Here is a 15,787-nt window from a genome sequence, read left to right as displayed (position 1 = left end):
TGGTCTGAAACCAAACTGACCATCTTCAAGTACAATGTGTTTAGCTAAGATTGTATCAACCAGACTGTCCAGTATTTTTGCGATAACAGTCGCCAAGGAGATTGGCCTGTAATTAGAAATATCAGAGGCATCCGCAGTTTTATTTTTGATAATTGGCACTACAATAGTCTTAGTAAGCTCCGCAGGTAAGTAACTGTGACTTATGCATAGGTTAAAAAACATTGACAGCACCCGTGGTAGGTGGCCACCAGCGTACTTAAGATGTTCAATACTGAGGCCATCGTGACCGGGGGACTTGCCCCTAGTCATGTTCTGTATTACTTTTGCAATTTGTTTACCAGAAAATCTAACGGGGCGCCCCCCCCTCACGATAGCCTCTGTACAAAAACAGTTTGTATCGGCAGTTACAATCGAAGTCGATTTTATTTTAAAATGTTCCAAAAAAGCATTAGCTATTTCCGTAGGAGCAGACACGCCCGCGACGCTCACCGGAATGCCAGGTCTATGATTTAAATTATTTGTTAATTTCCAGAATTTTGAGAATTGTTTTGTTTCATGAGATTTGGCTATCATATCCATTTTAATTTGAACCTGATTGTTTTGGCAATATTTTAATTTCGATTTAAAATTACGACGAGATAGGCACATGTCCCTGTAAATGTCACCAGAAGTAGGTTTATTATGTTGCAACCATATTTGATAGCAAAGCCTGGCCTCGCGGTGAGCCTCGCGAACGTGTCTGTTCCAGCCAATAACATAGTTACGTCGCCTTTTCACAGAATGCGAGATTTCGGCGCCTCTCTTTAGAATATAAATTAAATCATTGTACATATTATCTAATAACACGTAGTGTTCATGGTTCGTACAGATATTGTCAGCACAGTTACAAAATTCCTTTGGAAAATCTATGTCCTTTAATTTTTCGTTACAAAATTTAGAATAGCTATTTTTTTGATTCAAATCTCTTTCTCCCCAAATAATACTACTACATTTATTATTTGAATTTATTATTTTAGGTTTAATTAAGTTTATATTACAATTTATTAACAGAGGCACATGATCCGACGCGTAAACGCCGTATAAAATGCATGCATTATTGACTAAATGTTTAGCAGAGTTTGTAACTATACAATGGTCTAACCAACGTAGGGATCCGTTGGCTACGCTAACAAAAGTATGTGAGTCCGACGACAACAACTCTGTATCAATGCACGACCATGACTCATCGGAACAGGTGTTAAGCAACTCACGTGAAAATCTGGTTCCAGGGTGTGCGTTAAAATCTCCCAAGATAAAAACCGATTCCACTTGATGGTTTTCAATTATGGAAATAATTTCACAGAGGCAGTTTGTGAATTCAGGAAGATTCTCACTGCAATCCGTGGGCATATACACACAAATCAATAACAAAGATCGATTATCCTGTTCCACTTTAATACACACTAAGCGATCACTAATACATTGAACTACCGACACAGAAGCAAACAACGATTTTCTCCACAGGAGCGCTACACCCCCGTATGGTCTTCCAATGAGGATTCCGTTTGAGGTATCCACTGCTGATTTCCCTGTGTACGCGAAGTCATTGTGGATGGTTCCCAGGTATGATACGTCGTGGGGCAGGAGCCAGGTTTCCTGCAGGGCGAGCACGTCCACTTGGTCACACAGGCGACGAACACAGTCAGCTGATCGCATAATATTCTTACAATTGAATGTACAAAGCTTAACATTTGATCTTGTGTTTCTATCCATTATTTATTTTCGGGTGGCCTATTCTCGTTCGGAGTATGTACATCCAGCTGACGTTTTTTAAAATAAATAAAACGTCTAAAAGTAACGCCCTCCGGCCATAAATTATCGTCTAAAAATTTACTAATTTTTAACTTTGACACATACAATTTGAAAGCATTGTACGGACGCTCCTTCATCATATTAATTTTTTGTAAGCTAACTGTTTCACCGGTCATTTTGGTTACATATTCACAGATGTCATTTTCAGTAGTTTCTTTGTTCACGTTTGAGATGAACAAAGGAATTTTAATATCTGACGCCTTAAACTTTTCAGATATATCAGAACACGCCTTCCCTGATTTGCTTTCAAACCGTTTCTTTATTTTTTTCTTTTGTACCAGCGACCAACCGTCTTCAGTATCGTTTTTAGGCCCATTGTTTACAATCTGAGCCAAAGTAGGTTTATTCTGAGATACGGGCAATTTTTGCGGCGAAGACTTATTATCAGTGACATTTGTAGCAGTCATATTCGAGTTAGTTAGCGCGACAAGGACGGGGTTACTACAGCTCCCTGGGTCCAAATGCGTGCGTACGGGAGAGGTATACTGTGACGACTCCTCCACTGTCACGTCGTGTACGCCGCCATGATCAGCTGATTGTACCGGCTGTAGGCCGACCGGCCCGCTATCAAAGCCGTACCCTCCACCTCGGATTTTATTCACATTTGAATGAAAAAACGGATTTATGATTTCTTCACTAACATTTTTTAGATGTTCTTTCGTAACGTAATTGTTTTTAATATCCGAAGTCACCGATTGCAGCGTCGCGATTTCTGATTGTAACACCAAAATGTCTTTTAACAGCTTCGTAACGTCGACATGATCGAAGGTAACTGGCGGTAGCTTATGAAGCTCATAGGCCACGAACAGGGGCAATTGATCGGGATCTATTGTTTTAAACACTGTAATTATGTCCTCGAGATCCTTCTGCTTTCTGTCCTTGCGACGGGAAATGCATTTCTTGCTAGTTTTGGTCGAAGTGAATAAAAGTGTTTTTGCCTCACTTATATCCTCTTCAGAGAATGCCGACACGCAAATCCGAATAATACTTTCATTATCCATCACATCTTGTCTATTTCGTATAAACGACAAAACTTCCGAAATAACTACGTTACAATTAGCACACGCACACTTATTCACAGACATTATACTTCAATACGGTCCGCTCGTTAGCGCGCGCGCGCATCGACTGAACCCCCTAACCTTCTATATTCAGAGCCTCCGGCATGATTCTAGTTTCTTACGCTGGCTCCTCTCGCCGGGTTAGTTCCCGAACCGGTGGTGGGCACCAGTAGTAAGAATACATATTTTGTAAAAAAATATTCTGAATAAAGTTTAAGAGCCTGTTTCACCACTTCCTGATTAGTGCTGGATAGGCTTTCCACAACTTTTTTTACAGATGGAGTATGGAGTAGGTATCTGTCAGATAAGTTGTCGATAGCCTATCCGGCACTTTATCAAGAAGTGGTGAAACAAGCCCTAAGGCTGCGTTTCCATTGAAGCGGAGCGGAGCGGTGCGGAGCTTAGCGGTGCCGAATTGACCAATCACCATGCTCGAAATCTTCGCAGTCATTCCGCTGCAATAGCACGATTGGTCTATTCGGGCACCGCTAAGCTCCGCTCCGCTTCAGTGGAAACGCAGCCTTAGTTTTAAATCCATACTAATATTATAAATGCGAAAGTATCTCTGTCTGTCTGTCTGTCTGTCTGTCTGTCTGTCTGTCTTGCTTTCACGCCAAAACTACTGAACCGATTGCAATGAAATTTTGTATACAGTTATTCTAGAGTCTGAGAAAGGACATAGGCTACATTTTGATGTGGGAAAATATCTTATTTCCATGAAAATTTCGATGAAAATGAATTCGCATTGCGCGTGGCCAGCGCTCATCCCGGGGGTCCTGGGTTCGAGTCCCGCAGGCGGAACAAAAAGTTTTCAATTTTCCTGGGTCTTGGATGTGTATTAAAATAAAATTTCAAAAATCTTAAACATATTTTATGTATAATATTATAAAAAATCCAGAAATATATCGATGGAATGAACATTTTAGTTCTAATACGATTTAACAGATGGCGTTTTATTTTTTACTTTATTGTAACATAGAACTAATCATACTTATTAGTTAGTATGTTTTTGTTTATAGTTTTTAATACGTTAGAATATGATGTTTAATCCATACTAATATTATAAATGCGAAAGTATTTCTGTCTGTCTGTCTGTATGTCTGTCTGTCTGTCTGTCTGTCTTGCTTTCACGCCAAAACTACTGAACCGATTGCAATGAAATTTTGTATACAGTTATTCTAGAGTCTGAGAAAGGACATAGGCTACATTTTGATGTGGGAAAATATCTTATTTCCATGAAAATTTCGATGAAAATGAATTCGCATTGCGCGTGGCCAGCGCTCATCCCGGGGGTCCTGGGTTCGAGTCCCGCAGGCGGAACAAAAAGTTTTAAATTTTCCTGGGTCTTGGATGTGTATTAAAATAAAATTTCAAAAATCTTAAACATATTTTATGTATAATATTATAAAAAATCCAGAAATATATCGATGGAATGAACATTTTAGTTCTAATACGATTCAACAGATGGCGTTTTAATTTTTACTTTATTGTAACATAGAACTAATCATACTTATTAGTTAGTATGTTTTTGTTTATAGTTTTTAATACGTTAGAATATTATCTATATCTATACTAATATTATAAATGCGAAAGTATCTCTGTCTGTCTGTCTCGCTTTCACGCCAAAACTACTGAACCGATAGTAATGAAATTTTGTACACAGATAGTCTAAAGCCTGAGAAAGGACATAGGCTACTTTTTAACTGGAAAAAGGGGTTGTAAGGGGGTGAAAATGCGTAAATTTGGTCAAATTAACTTAGTTCCAAAAACTTTAAACAGATGGCGCCAAGAGTCCCCTAGATCGCGCTATTGCTTGCTCATACGTATTTCTATAAGAGGTGGTACCATATTGAGCTAGATTTTTCGATTCTTTCGATTGTTATACACGTTATTAACTAATAACTCACCTACCAACTTAGACATCAAATTCAAAAACAACAGCGCCAAAACTACTGAACCGATTGTAATGAAATTTTGTACACAGATAGTCTAAAGCTTGAGAAAGGACATAGGCTACTTTTTAACTGGAAAAAGGGGTTGTAAGGGGGTGAAAATGCGTAAATTTGGTTAAATTAACTTAGTTCCAAAAAACTCAAAACAGATGGCGCCAAGAGTCCCCTAGATCGCGCTATTGCTTGCTCATGCGTATTTCTATAAGAGGTGGTACCATGTTGAGGTAGGTTTTACGATTCTTTCGATTGTTATACACGTTAATATTAACTAACTAGCTGTTGCCCGCGACTTCGTCCGCGTGGACTTTAGTTTATAGCGCGCGGTGTCAACAAAATTTGTGTCAAATTTAAAAACTTTTTAAAACCCTGGTAAGTGGTACCCCTCTTAGGGCCGCGTTACACCGGAATGGCAGCGCTGAAAGTGCTCGCCTCGCCGCTGCCATTCCGGTGTAGCGCGGCCCTTAATTAATCAAAATACCCAAAAACAGCTGTGCAGTGTGCACATAATCTATACTAATATTATAAATGCGAAAGTATCTTTGTCTGTCTGTCTGTCTGTCAGTCTCGCTTTCACGCCAAACGCCAAAAGTATCTCTGTCTGTCTGTCTGTCTGTCAGTCTCGCTTTCACGCCAAACGCCAAAACTACCGAACCGATGGTAATGAAATTTTGTATACAGATAGTCTAAAGCCTGAGAAAGGACATAGGCTACTTTTTTTACTGGAAAAAAGGGTTGTAAGGGGGTGAAAATGCGTAAATTTGTTCAAATTAAGTTAGTTCCAACAATTCATAATAGATGGCGCCGTGCGTCTTCTACATCGCGCTGACGCTTGCTCAAAAGTCTTCCTATAAGACGTGGTATCATCTTACATTTAAGTTTCGATTTTTTTCGATTGTTATATCTATTCTACGGTATTAAATAACTCAGTACTTTATCTGTGCAGTGACGTAACCTTAAATCTATCAATGATAAATAGTTTATGGGTAAAGTTGTGTAATCGGAGGGCTAAATAAGCTTTAAAATTTGGCATAAAATATAAAGTTTAATATAAAAAAATGAAATACTTATTGTGTGCACACTGCACAGCTGTATTGATTTAAGGGGTACCAGGGTTTTTTCATAAAAGCTTTTGACACCAATTTTGTTGACATCGCGCGCTATAAAGTACTATAAACTGAAGTCCACGCGGACGAAGTCGCGGGCAACAGCTAGTATGATATAATATTTACGCTAGTCAGCTTAGGCTCATATTTTATTGGAGCATGGCATGGCATGGGAGACCATGCTACCAGATCTCTGTTAACAAGACAATCCCAAAATTAGCTAAGAGTGTACTCAGTAGTAGATTACCGTTGCCAATCCGAAAAAGTGGCATTAACTGTATGACGGACCTTACAAATTGGCATTGAGAAATTCAGAAACAACAAAAAATATAACTAAATTCTGAGTATTTATTCATTCTGCTGACTTCAATAATCGAACTGGGTATTCGGTAGCCCTTCGGCGACCATCTGATCCTTCACCCACTGGTACACTTGGGGGATGTCCACGTACACTCCAGGCACGTCCTTCTCGCCGCAGCCCACGCCGTAAGCCACCATGCCGTACACCGCATACCTGGTTGACTTCCGAGACGGATCCTGGAAAAAACGAAAAGGTAGTCAAAATTAATAATATTTAAATAAACCGTTATGCTAAGTACTCACATATGGTTTTGCTCGATAGTTTTACTCCAAATCGAAGGAAATGACATATTTGACATATTTAATTCCATCGAGCCGGCTCGAAGCGAGCGTTCGAGCTGTCAGTTTTGGCGGTCCACACGGTGGTTATTGCTCGATTTGGAGTTAAACTATCGAGCCAAACCGTATGTCAGTACTAAGCATTACCGTTATCACGAAAACTCATGTTATTTGCATACAAACTACTACGCAAGAAGTAGTGAAACCTACCGGCAGAGGACAGACAAGCGGTGACCCTCCGTCACCGACACACGTGTCCACGCCCTCCTCGCCGCCGGCGCAGGTCAGCGAGTTGTGCAGGGTGTACGTGGAGCCGAGCTTCGTGTTTTTCAGGTTGATCTCGCACTGCTTGTCACGGACTAGCTTTAGGAGAATCTGAAAACAACATACGTATTGTATTGTTAATGAATTCTGATCGAAAAAGAACACATTCTTGTGTTTGTGACTTTATAATATCATGTTAAGATACAACTAGGACCACTTGCGCCAGACTGAGCCATTGCTATTCATAATTATTCAAGACGTGAGTCATGAGTGGATGAATAGGGTAAGTAACATGAAAAAACTTCCCTGTTATGAAGTAGATAAATCACAAGTTAATTATTAAAATAATTAGGGCAAAATGAGTTATTGTCCGTATGTTGCGAAATGTTACTTGTTCGATTGTTCCACTCACGTCTTCAATTATTTAGTCAGAGCGCCAGGCAGGGGCGGATCTTGAATTTGTGGGGCCCTGGGCTAATACTGCTTACCTAATTACTCAACTAATTGCTATTTTGACAAGAAACTGTTTTCTGTAGTGATGTAGGTATATTCTATGCTAATAATATTATAAAGCGGAAGAGTTTGTTATTTAGTTTGTTTGTTTGAACGCGCTAATCTCTGGAACTAATGGTCCGATTTAAAAAAATCTTTCAGTGTTAGATAGCCCATTTATCGAGGAAGGCTATAGGCTATACTTTATCACGCTATCGCTAAGACTAATAGGAGCGAAGAAATAGAGGAAAATGTGGAAAAAAAACGGGAGGAAATATATTTGAAAGGGCTTATTTGAACGCGCTAATCTCAGGAACTACTGGTTTGATTTGAAAAATTATTTCAGTGTTAGATAGTCCATTTATCGAAAAAGGCTATGGGCTATATTTTATCACGCTACGACTAATAGGAGCGAAGAAATAGAGGAAAATGTTGAAAAAAACGGGAGGAAATTAAATAATTTTATAATAAGCCCTTTCAAATAATTTCCTCCCGTTTTTTCAACATTTTCCTTTTGAAAAGGCTTATTTGAACGCGCTAATCTCAGGAACTACTGGTCAGATTTGAAAAATTCTCAAAAAAAAAATTTCACGAACTACTGGAGGAATTTTTCTGTTATTTGGCACAGATAAGAACGGACCAGTAGTTCTTGAGATTAGCGCGTTCAAATAAGCCCTGTCAAATAATTTCTCCCCATTTTTTCCACATTTTCCTCTATTTCTTCGCTCCTATTAGTCTTAGAGTGATAAAATATAGCCTTTACCCTTTCTCGATAAACGGCCTATCTAACACTGAAAGAATTTTTCAAATCGGACTAGTAGTTTCTGAGATTAGCGCGTTCAACTAACAACTGTAAATTCTTTTATTTGGTCATCGCACTGTAGGTCTTTTGTTAAATCGAAATTTATCGAAAGAACTGATAATTAATGATGACATTGTGGTCCTGTATTTATTTTCTATATAGTATATACGACATCGGAGAAAGAACGCTCTGCTCCCCGTGTATTATATTTCTCTATGGCTCTGATTCACAGCTAGTGGTCGGCATCGTTGAAAAATCTTTAAGATGGTATAGCAGTTTGGGAAAACATCAACAAGTTTCTTTTCATAAATTATCCAAAAAATTTCACTGCAAGAGGTGTAAGACTCTGTCTTATACTGCAGTAAGTAGTATTTTAACTGAATGCACTCATTCCTTATATGTTCGTCTACGGCATTTGGACAATGCGCCAACCTTATGATCGGATTTTTTTTAATTCTGGATAATTTTTATTATTGACAATATCGTCTATTGGTTTCAGTTCGGTTGGGGGCCCTCTGTATTCGCGGGGCCCTGGGCTGCAGCCCAAAAAGCCTTATAGTAGATCCGCCCCTGGCGCCAGGGATTGGTCTATTCCTACAGTAGAGCTACCGAAGCGATGCCACGATGCTTCTAAATCTATCGTATCGTACCAGATATTCACAATACTGCGAAATTATGAATATTCTCAAAGCAACTGATTGCGTTGATGACATACTCGTTAAGTTAATGTAAGTCTTAAGATAACTTAAAATTTAATCAACGATAACTTTAAGCCGGTCTGGGGAAAATCTTATGATTCTAGGAATCTCTAAGACTTTCAGTTCAGACCACCCGTAACCACGGCTGAAAATCAGGCGAAAAGTTGGGAACGAGAAAAGTGCTTCGCGATAAAATCCCTAACTCATTAAAAGCAAACTGCAGTTAACAGTTTTGACTTCTCCTAGAGATATCTCTAGGAAAAGTAAAAAAAAATTGAAAAAGAAAAGCACCTTCTTAAGAATTCCAGAGTAGCTGGTGTTTTTTTTTATGTCGGCGCCCCAGCCCATGCTGTAGCACTCGGTGCCCGCGGGCGGCATGATGCGGCCCAGGCAGGCGACGCCCACGTGCGGGGCCAGGGTGAAGGGCTCGCTGAGGATCAGCAGCGCCACGTCGTTGTGCGCATGGACTGCAAAATCATGATGGTTATTAGAATGTTCAACAAAAATGTACTTTAAACAGTATCTCCTTATCGTAGGAAAGATTTTCCAAAGGTGGATTACCTTTGGAAAATCTTTCCAAGAGAAGAGTCTTCAAAATCTTTTAGTCAATGATTAAGTTTCTTTTAGTAAACGATGAAGTTATCCGCATATAAATATAAAATCGTCGAAATGAGAAACCTCCTCATTTTTTGAGTCCATCGATACCGATTTTGATATGGGTCGAGGGTAAAACAAAATTTAATGTATAAGCTACAATGTGATATTATATTATAAAAAAGGAGCTAAGCTAAATACTTGCAAGACATACGTTTCAAGAATTCGGGATGAAGGACAATTTTCTTCACAAGTCTGTCTTGGTGAGGGAGAACCTCCTTCGTGACTTGCGTGTCCCACTCTCCAGCTCTGCATTTTATCTGAAATAACAAGATAGGATTTACATCAGTAAATTAGATGAAAGAGATGTAAATGTGAGAAAAAATTAACATAGGACGCACAATCTTGTATCGATATACTTATAACTTATCGAAGGTTCCAAAACAAGTGCGTCATAATGTTAAAAATAAAAAAGTAAAAAAATCTCAAATAAAAACAAAAAAACAAGACATGGCTGTTTGTTTTCACCGACTGCCTCCTAACACTTAGGCATCTAGCGGCGAGGGTACATAAATCCATCAAGATTTCATAAAATATGTTTGCGTATCACCTACGTCCAGGGCGTAAGAACTTTTGTAAAACATTTTTTTTCAAAAACATGTTTGCTTTGAGAGATAGATGATCCTAAGCCGGCCCTTAGACGATCAATTATTGTAATGTGCAATATCACGCTTCAACTTTATTGAATAGTTTATTTGATAATTAGATTGAAGGCGCGCGATGTTCAATAATATTACGCAATAAAATTGCTCGTCTAGGGCCCGCTAAAAGACTGCTAGGGATCACTCAGCGTTAGGAGACGGTTGGTGAAAACTGGCATTAGTAATGTTACCTGTCCGGGGTTGTAGTCGTCGATTTTGTGGGCTGCGGTGATGACCACAGAGGGACTGATGATGCTGCCGCCGCCGATGTAGTCCTCGTTGTCCCAATCGGTCTTACCCGTTCTGGAAATGAGGAACACACGTGACACGATCACATTTCTGATAAGCTATTAGCCATTATCTCTGAGTTATGACGATGACATTTTAATACTCATGTATGTCGCGCCGACTTTAGAAAATTAAATTGGGCGATTTAAGATTGGACATCGTTTGGTCCGCTACAATCGACTTCACCCACCCAGGTGAAGTATGCCTGCGTCGTCAGTGCTAGTAGAAAAAAAAAATGCATTTAGTATGCTGCCCGATATGAGGATTTTATACGTGGGAGAGCCATGCTTCGGCACGAATGGGCCGGCTCGACCGGAGAAATACCACGTTCTCACAGAAAGCCGGCGTGAAACAGCGCAAGCGCTGTTTCACGCCGGCTTCAGTGAGTGAGTTTACCGGAGGCCCAATCCCCTACCCTATTCCTTTCCCTACCCTCGCCTATACCCTTCCCTTCCCTATCCTCACCTATTACCCTAATCCCTCTTAAAAGGCCGGCAACGCACTTCGTATAATCGATAGAGGCAGCCCGTTGCAAACTGCCGAAATTTAAGAAAGTATTTTTGACAAAACTCACTTGAGTATGGCGACCATCCAGGGGAAGTCGGCGAAATCAGAGAAGTTCTGGTCGGTCTTCTCTCTGAAGGACAGGGCTCCAGGGTTGCTGATGCCGCAGAGCGCTGGCGGCTTGTAGGGCTCTGGGGGAGTCTTCGTGATCACCTTGCTCTTCTCGCAGCATTCCTCTAGGAAATGGCATTCTTTACCCCTGTAGATTTCGTTACGAACATGTTACAAACTAAGTAAGTACCAATGAATGTAACTTACGTAGCTTAACTATTCAGTTACTGGGACATACGAATGGCGACTGCTTAAATCTCATTTATAAAGGGTTTCCAACAGTTGGGAGATAACCCTGGCTATACGTATGCACGAGGTGAAGGTGTCACGTCTATCAAAGAAACAAAACCTAAGGGAAAAAAATTGGGATCATCATATTCTATACTACCATTTTTGTTTTGGAAAAATCCCACTCTTTTTTGGGCATCAAGCCTAAATCGTTTTTTATTACTAATAATGATTATGTTTCTGATATCTATATCAGAAACATCATCAACATCATCTAGGTTACAAAATTCTAATTGCCTATGATCCCTGATAATTGGGCTACTGAATTACAATCAATCAATAATCCGCCATAAGCTGAACATACCTGTAAGTGAAGACCGTAGTTGGGTCTATGACGTTCTGTGTGGGAGTGTCGCACTGCGCCTTCTTCACGCAGAACCCGTTCTTGCCTTCAGAGGTCGTGCAATCTGTCAATTAGAAAAAAACAGAAAATCAGTATATAAACGGCGGAGTAATCGTTGGACATATACCCCCTTACTAATAAACGCTGTTTAAGCTTTGAATAGTTATACAGTGTTTTGTTTTCTTCAATCCAACTAAAAATGTCACTTGTGTGACAGGAACAAAACACTGTATAACTATTCAAAGCTTATACAACGTTTAGTTCCGGTATCTAGATCACCTGCTGACTGACCGGCTGGAGGATGATGCTGACATTGAGCGAGAGCGCAGGGCTCTTACCGTCAGAGCTAACATGATCGCTCGACGTTTTGCCAACTGCAGCAGGGACGTTAAAACCACACTTTTTAAGGCGTATTGCCTTAGCATGTACACCTGCCAGCTGTGGATAACGTTTAAACAAAAGACGATGAGCCGTATAAGAGTTCAGTATAATGATGCATACCGAACTCTTATGCGGCTCCCGCGAAGCTGCAGTGCTTCGGGTATGTGTGCGGAGGCGGGAGTCCCTGACTTTTTTGCTATCATTAGATCTCGGGTGGCTGCATTTCGGCAGAGACTGCGCAGCTCTGGCAATAGGATACTCGCGGCTATCTCTGACGACTACTACAATAATTTAATGTACGTGCGGTGGATCTCTGTTCACATGAACCAGAACAAGAAGTGATTTTATGACTGGACACCCCTTTACAGTGTCAACATTATTTTATTTTAATTTTACATAATATTTTATATAATCTGTATGGGTACATTAATTATGCCTGAAATAAAGACATTTTATTTATTTTTTATTAGTAAGGGGGATAATCTACAAACATGGAACCTCCTCCTTTTTAGGGTTCCGAAGTCAACAAGGAACCCTTATAGTTTCGGTCTGTCCGTCTGTCCGTAGCTTTCCTTTTAAATTCAGCATAGGTCCTACTCCCGTGAATTTTTTCACATTTCCAGAAGCAACCGTTTAGCTGGTAGAATGGGGGGGGGGGGACACTGGACTCTTAACGATTTTTTCCAGTTTAAAACTTAATGGTTCACAAATGGATCCCTAAATCGGAAAAATGATCTAAGTATATATACTTATAATATTTTAAAAAAACCTATCCAACAACACCCCATGATGATGCGAGAAAAAAAATCATCCCCCGCCTCATGTGTAGGTAGGGGAAGTACCATAAAAATATTTTTTTAAGATTTTATGTACCATTTTGTCGGCATCATTAATATGTAACATGTATTCATGCCAAATTACAGCTTTGCTATTTATAGTCTCTAAGCAAAATCGCGGACAGACAGACGGACAGATGGACAGATGGACAGACGGACAGACAGACGTACAGACGGACGGACAGACCGAAATTTTAAGGGTTCCTTGTAGACTACGGAACCCTAAAGCAGCCCGTTATAACGTTAGCGCTATTAATACGTCGAAAATCTGACAGTGTTTACCACAACTCATGATTTATGTATAGGCATATTAGTCATGTCCTATAGGCGGTAGCTTCCTATGGCGTCCTAGGGGGGGCGGCAGCGTCCTGGGATGGCGGCAGAGTTCGTACATATTATGGGCAGCAAAATTAAAGTGGCCTATACTCATAAAAAATATAAATCCGGCCCTGATTTACCATATTTCTGGTCATCGTTGAACTTGTTCTTGGTCTCGCTCGCGACCTGCTGCATCACCCAGCTGAGGGAGTCAGGCTCCTGGCAGCTCACGGCAGCACACAGGAGGCCCACGAGGGCTAATCTGAAATTCATATTTGATCAAATCTTTAAAACTTTACGTAGAGTCGACGCAAATTACCTAATAATCATTTTTATGATAATTAACATTATTCATAAACATTTCCCTACACCATGTCAATATTGTAACAAATACCTTAAGGTTCTTGTATGTTATATATAATATCGACCTTTTGTATTTAAACTATTTTATTTCTTTTCCGTAACTCGATTTATGGGGGTAGGGGTTCGCGGAAGACCAGGGACAGCGGCGACTGTCGCTGTCAAAACCTGAGCGGTCCCCTTTTCCTTATTTTTTGGCATTGCACTGCCATAAATATTATGTTGTTTAAATATGCAATTTTTGTTACTTTTATTTTAGGATAGTGCTTTCTTTTTTTTTCTCATTCTCTTATGTACACTTTTTTTTTCTTTTGTATTTTTTGTTTATTGTGGTTGTGTAATGTTAAAAATTGGAATAAAGATTTTATTTATTTTTTTATTTTTTATTTAATAATAATTGAAGACCATCAATCCCCATTATTAATTCCGGCCGCTTTCGCACAACTTCTTGCTTTAATCTAATCAGTTGTTCGCAGTACAGTTCAAAATCGATGGTCCTGCTTTTTTGTGTACCCAGCTTTTTTTAAAAGCTGTATACACAAAAAAGCTCGATACTTGGATGCCTCAATAGCTCACTGAAAGAAACCTAATGAACCGTGTACTCATTGGTGATTCTTTATTACGACGTAATGAAACCGAACCATTTTTGAAGAAGCTGATAACTGGTGATGAAAAGTGGATCACGTACGACAAGAACGTATGAAAAAGAACGTGGTCAAAGGCCGGTCAGGCTTCACAGACTGTGGCGAAACCCGGGTTAACTCGTAACAAGGTGATGATGTGTGTGTGGTGGGATTGGAAGGGCATTATTCATTATGAGCTGTTACCGCCAGGCAGGACCATCGATTCTGAACTGTACTGCGAACAACTGATGAGATTAAAGCAAGAAGTTAAGAGAAAGCGGCCGGAATTAATCAACAGAAGGGGGTGTGGTTTTTCACCATGATAACGCTAGACCTCACACATATTTAGCCACTCAGTAAAAATTACGGGAGTTTGGCTGGGATGTGTCAATGCATCCGCCGTCCTGACCTTGCATCTTCAGATTTCCACCTGTTTCGGTCGCTACAGAATTCCTTAGGCAGTGTCAGGTTGACATCACAAGAGGACTGCCAAAACCACTTGTTGCAGTTTTTTCATCAGAAGCCCCAAAATTTTTATAGCAATGGGATCATGTCCCTACTCCCTACCAACAAGACGGCAAAAGTTATCGAACAAAATGGCACCTAAGTATAATAATACTTTAGTCAATTGTAAATAAACTTTAAGAATAAAAAAAACCATTTGATTTTTATATAAAATGCGAAGAAACTTTTTCCCCAACCTAATATATGTTTGACTTCGATAGTTCTCATTATTCATATTTTTTTGTATATATTTACTCCTCTACTATTTCCCCTGGCTGTGTTTGGCAAGAAACCAAGAAACACAGCGACACGAGTATTTTACACATTTAGTATAGTATTTTCAGAACAACGGAATCCTTAACCTTACAAAAAAACATGTTTTAATTATTATAATTGCAGTATCTAAAAATAACTAATTTAAACAAAAAAAAGCGCCAACAGTAGGTATCTAAATGAATCAAAAATTATTAAAAATCTTTCGAGACAAATGTGCAATAAACATTAATAATAATCTGTAAAACAGACCTCGAATAACGTTTAAATCATAAAAATTTATTGACTCCGGTTTTATCTTTTTATAAATACGAGAAACAAATAAATAATATCAACGCTTTAGAATTTAACCTTATGCCACTGCGATGATCCATAGAATTAGCTGATAAAATTGTAATTTATAATGTTATTGATGATTATTTATGATAATATTAATATTATAGCAAAGTAGCTTACTGTAGAACGGCCATTGGGGCAGCGTGTTGCACCGGTTCCGAACCGAGACTGCGGTCAGCACCACAAGATGTCATGAGGAAAACATAACTAGTTATAAATAATGTGACCATCCGTCCCGATTTCGGTGGGACAGTCCCGCTTTCAGGCCGTTTGTCCCGCTGTCCCCCACAAGACGCAAAATGCCCCACTTTTCGCTATCAAGCAAGAATAGTCATGTAATATATTTATAGAGTCGCTTAGGCCGTTTTTGACCGACTTCCAAAAAGGAGGAGGTAATACGTTCGGCTGTATGTATCTTTTTTTTCTATGTAACGATTACTCAGCCGTTTATGGTCCGATTTTCAA

At 39.5% G+C, this 15,787-nt stretch overlaps 2 protein-coding genes across 2 annotated transcripts; both read right to left on the bottom strand.

Annotated features, from left to right (window-relative positions):
• Positions 1-1,508: 1,508 nt before the first annotated feature.
• On the bottom strand, positions 1,509-2,852 carry LOC121725477. Its single transcript, XM_042112481.1, has 2 exons — positions 1,953-2,852; positions 1,509-1,685 (listed from the first exon to the last, which is right to left on the bottom strand). The coding sequence occupies exons 1-2, from the start codon at positions 2,850-2,852 to the stop codon at positions 1,509-1,511; spliced, it is 1,077 nt and encodes a 358-aa protein (XP_041968415.1).
• Positions 2,853-6,295: 3,443 nt separating this feature from the next.
• LOC121740280 (phenoloxidase-activating factor 2-like) lies at positions 6,296-15,503 on the bottom strand. The gene is made up of 9 exons (XM_042132936.1): positions 15,443-15,503; positions 13,367-13,488; positions 11,653-11,755; positions 11,020-11,208; positions 10,349-10,460; positions 9,671-9,776; positions 9,154-9,329; positions 6,817-6,981; positions 6,296-6,504 (listed from the first exon to the last, which is right to left on the bottom strand). The coding sequence occupies exons 1-9, from the start codon at positions 15,454-15,456 to the stop codon at positions 6,334-6,336; spliced, it is 1,158 nt and encodes a 385-aa protein (XP_041988870.1). The 5' UTR covers positions 15,457-15,503; the 3' UTR covers positions 6,296-6,333.
• Positions 15,504-15,787: the final 284 nt, after the last annotated feature.

Source organism: Aricia agestis, chromosome 3 (assembly GCF_905147365.1).
Source record: "Aricia agestis chromosome 3, ilAriAges1.1, whole genome shotgun sequence".
NCBI classification, from domain to species: Eukaryota; Metazoa; Arthropoda; class Insecta; order Lepidoptera; family Lycaenidae; genus Aricia; species Aricia agestis.
This window is presented reverse-complemented; position numbering and strand designations above follow the sequence as displayed.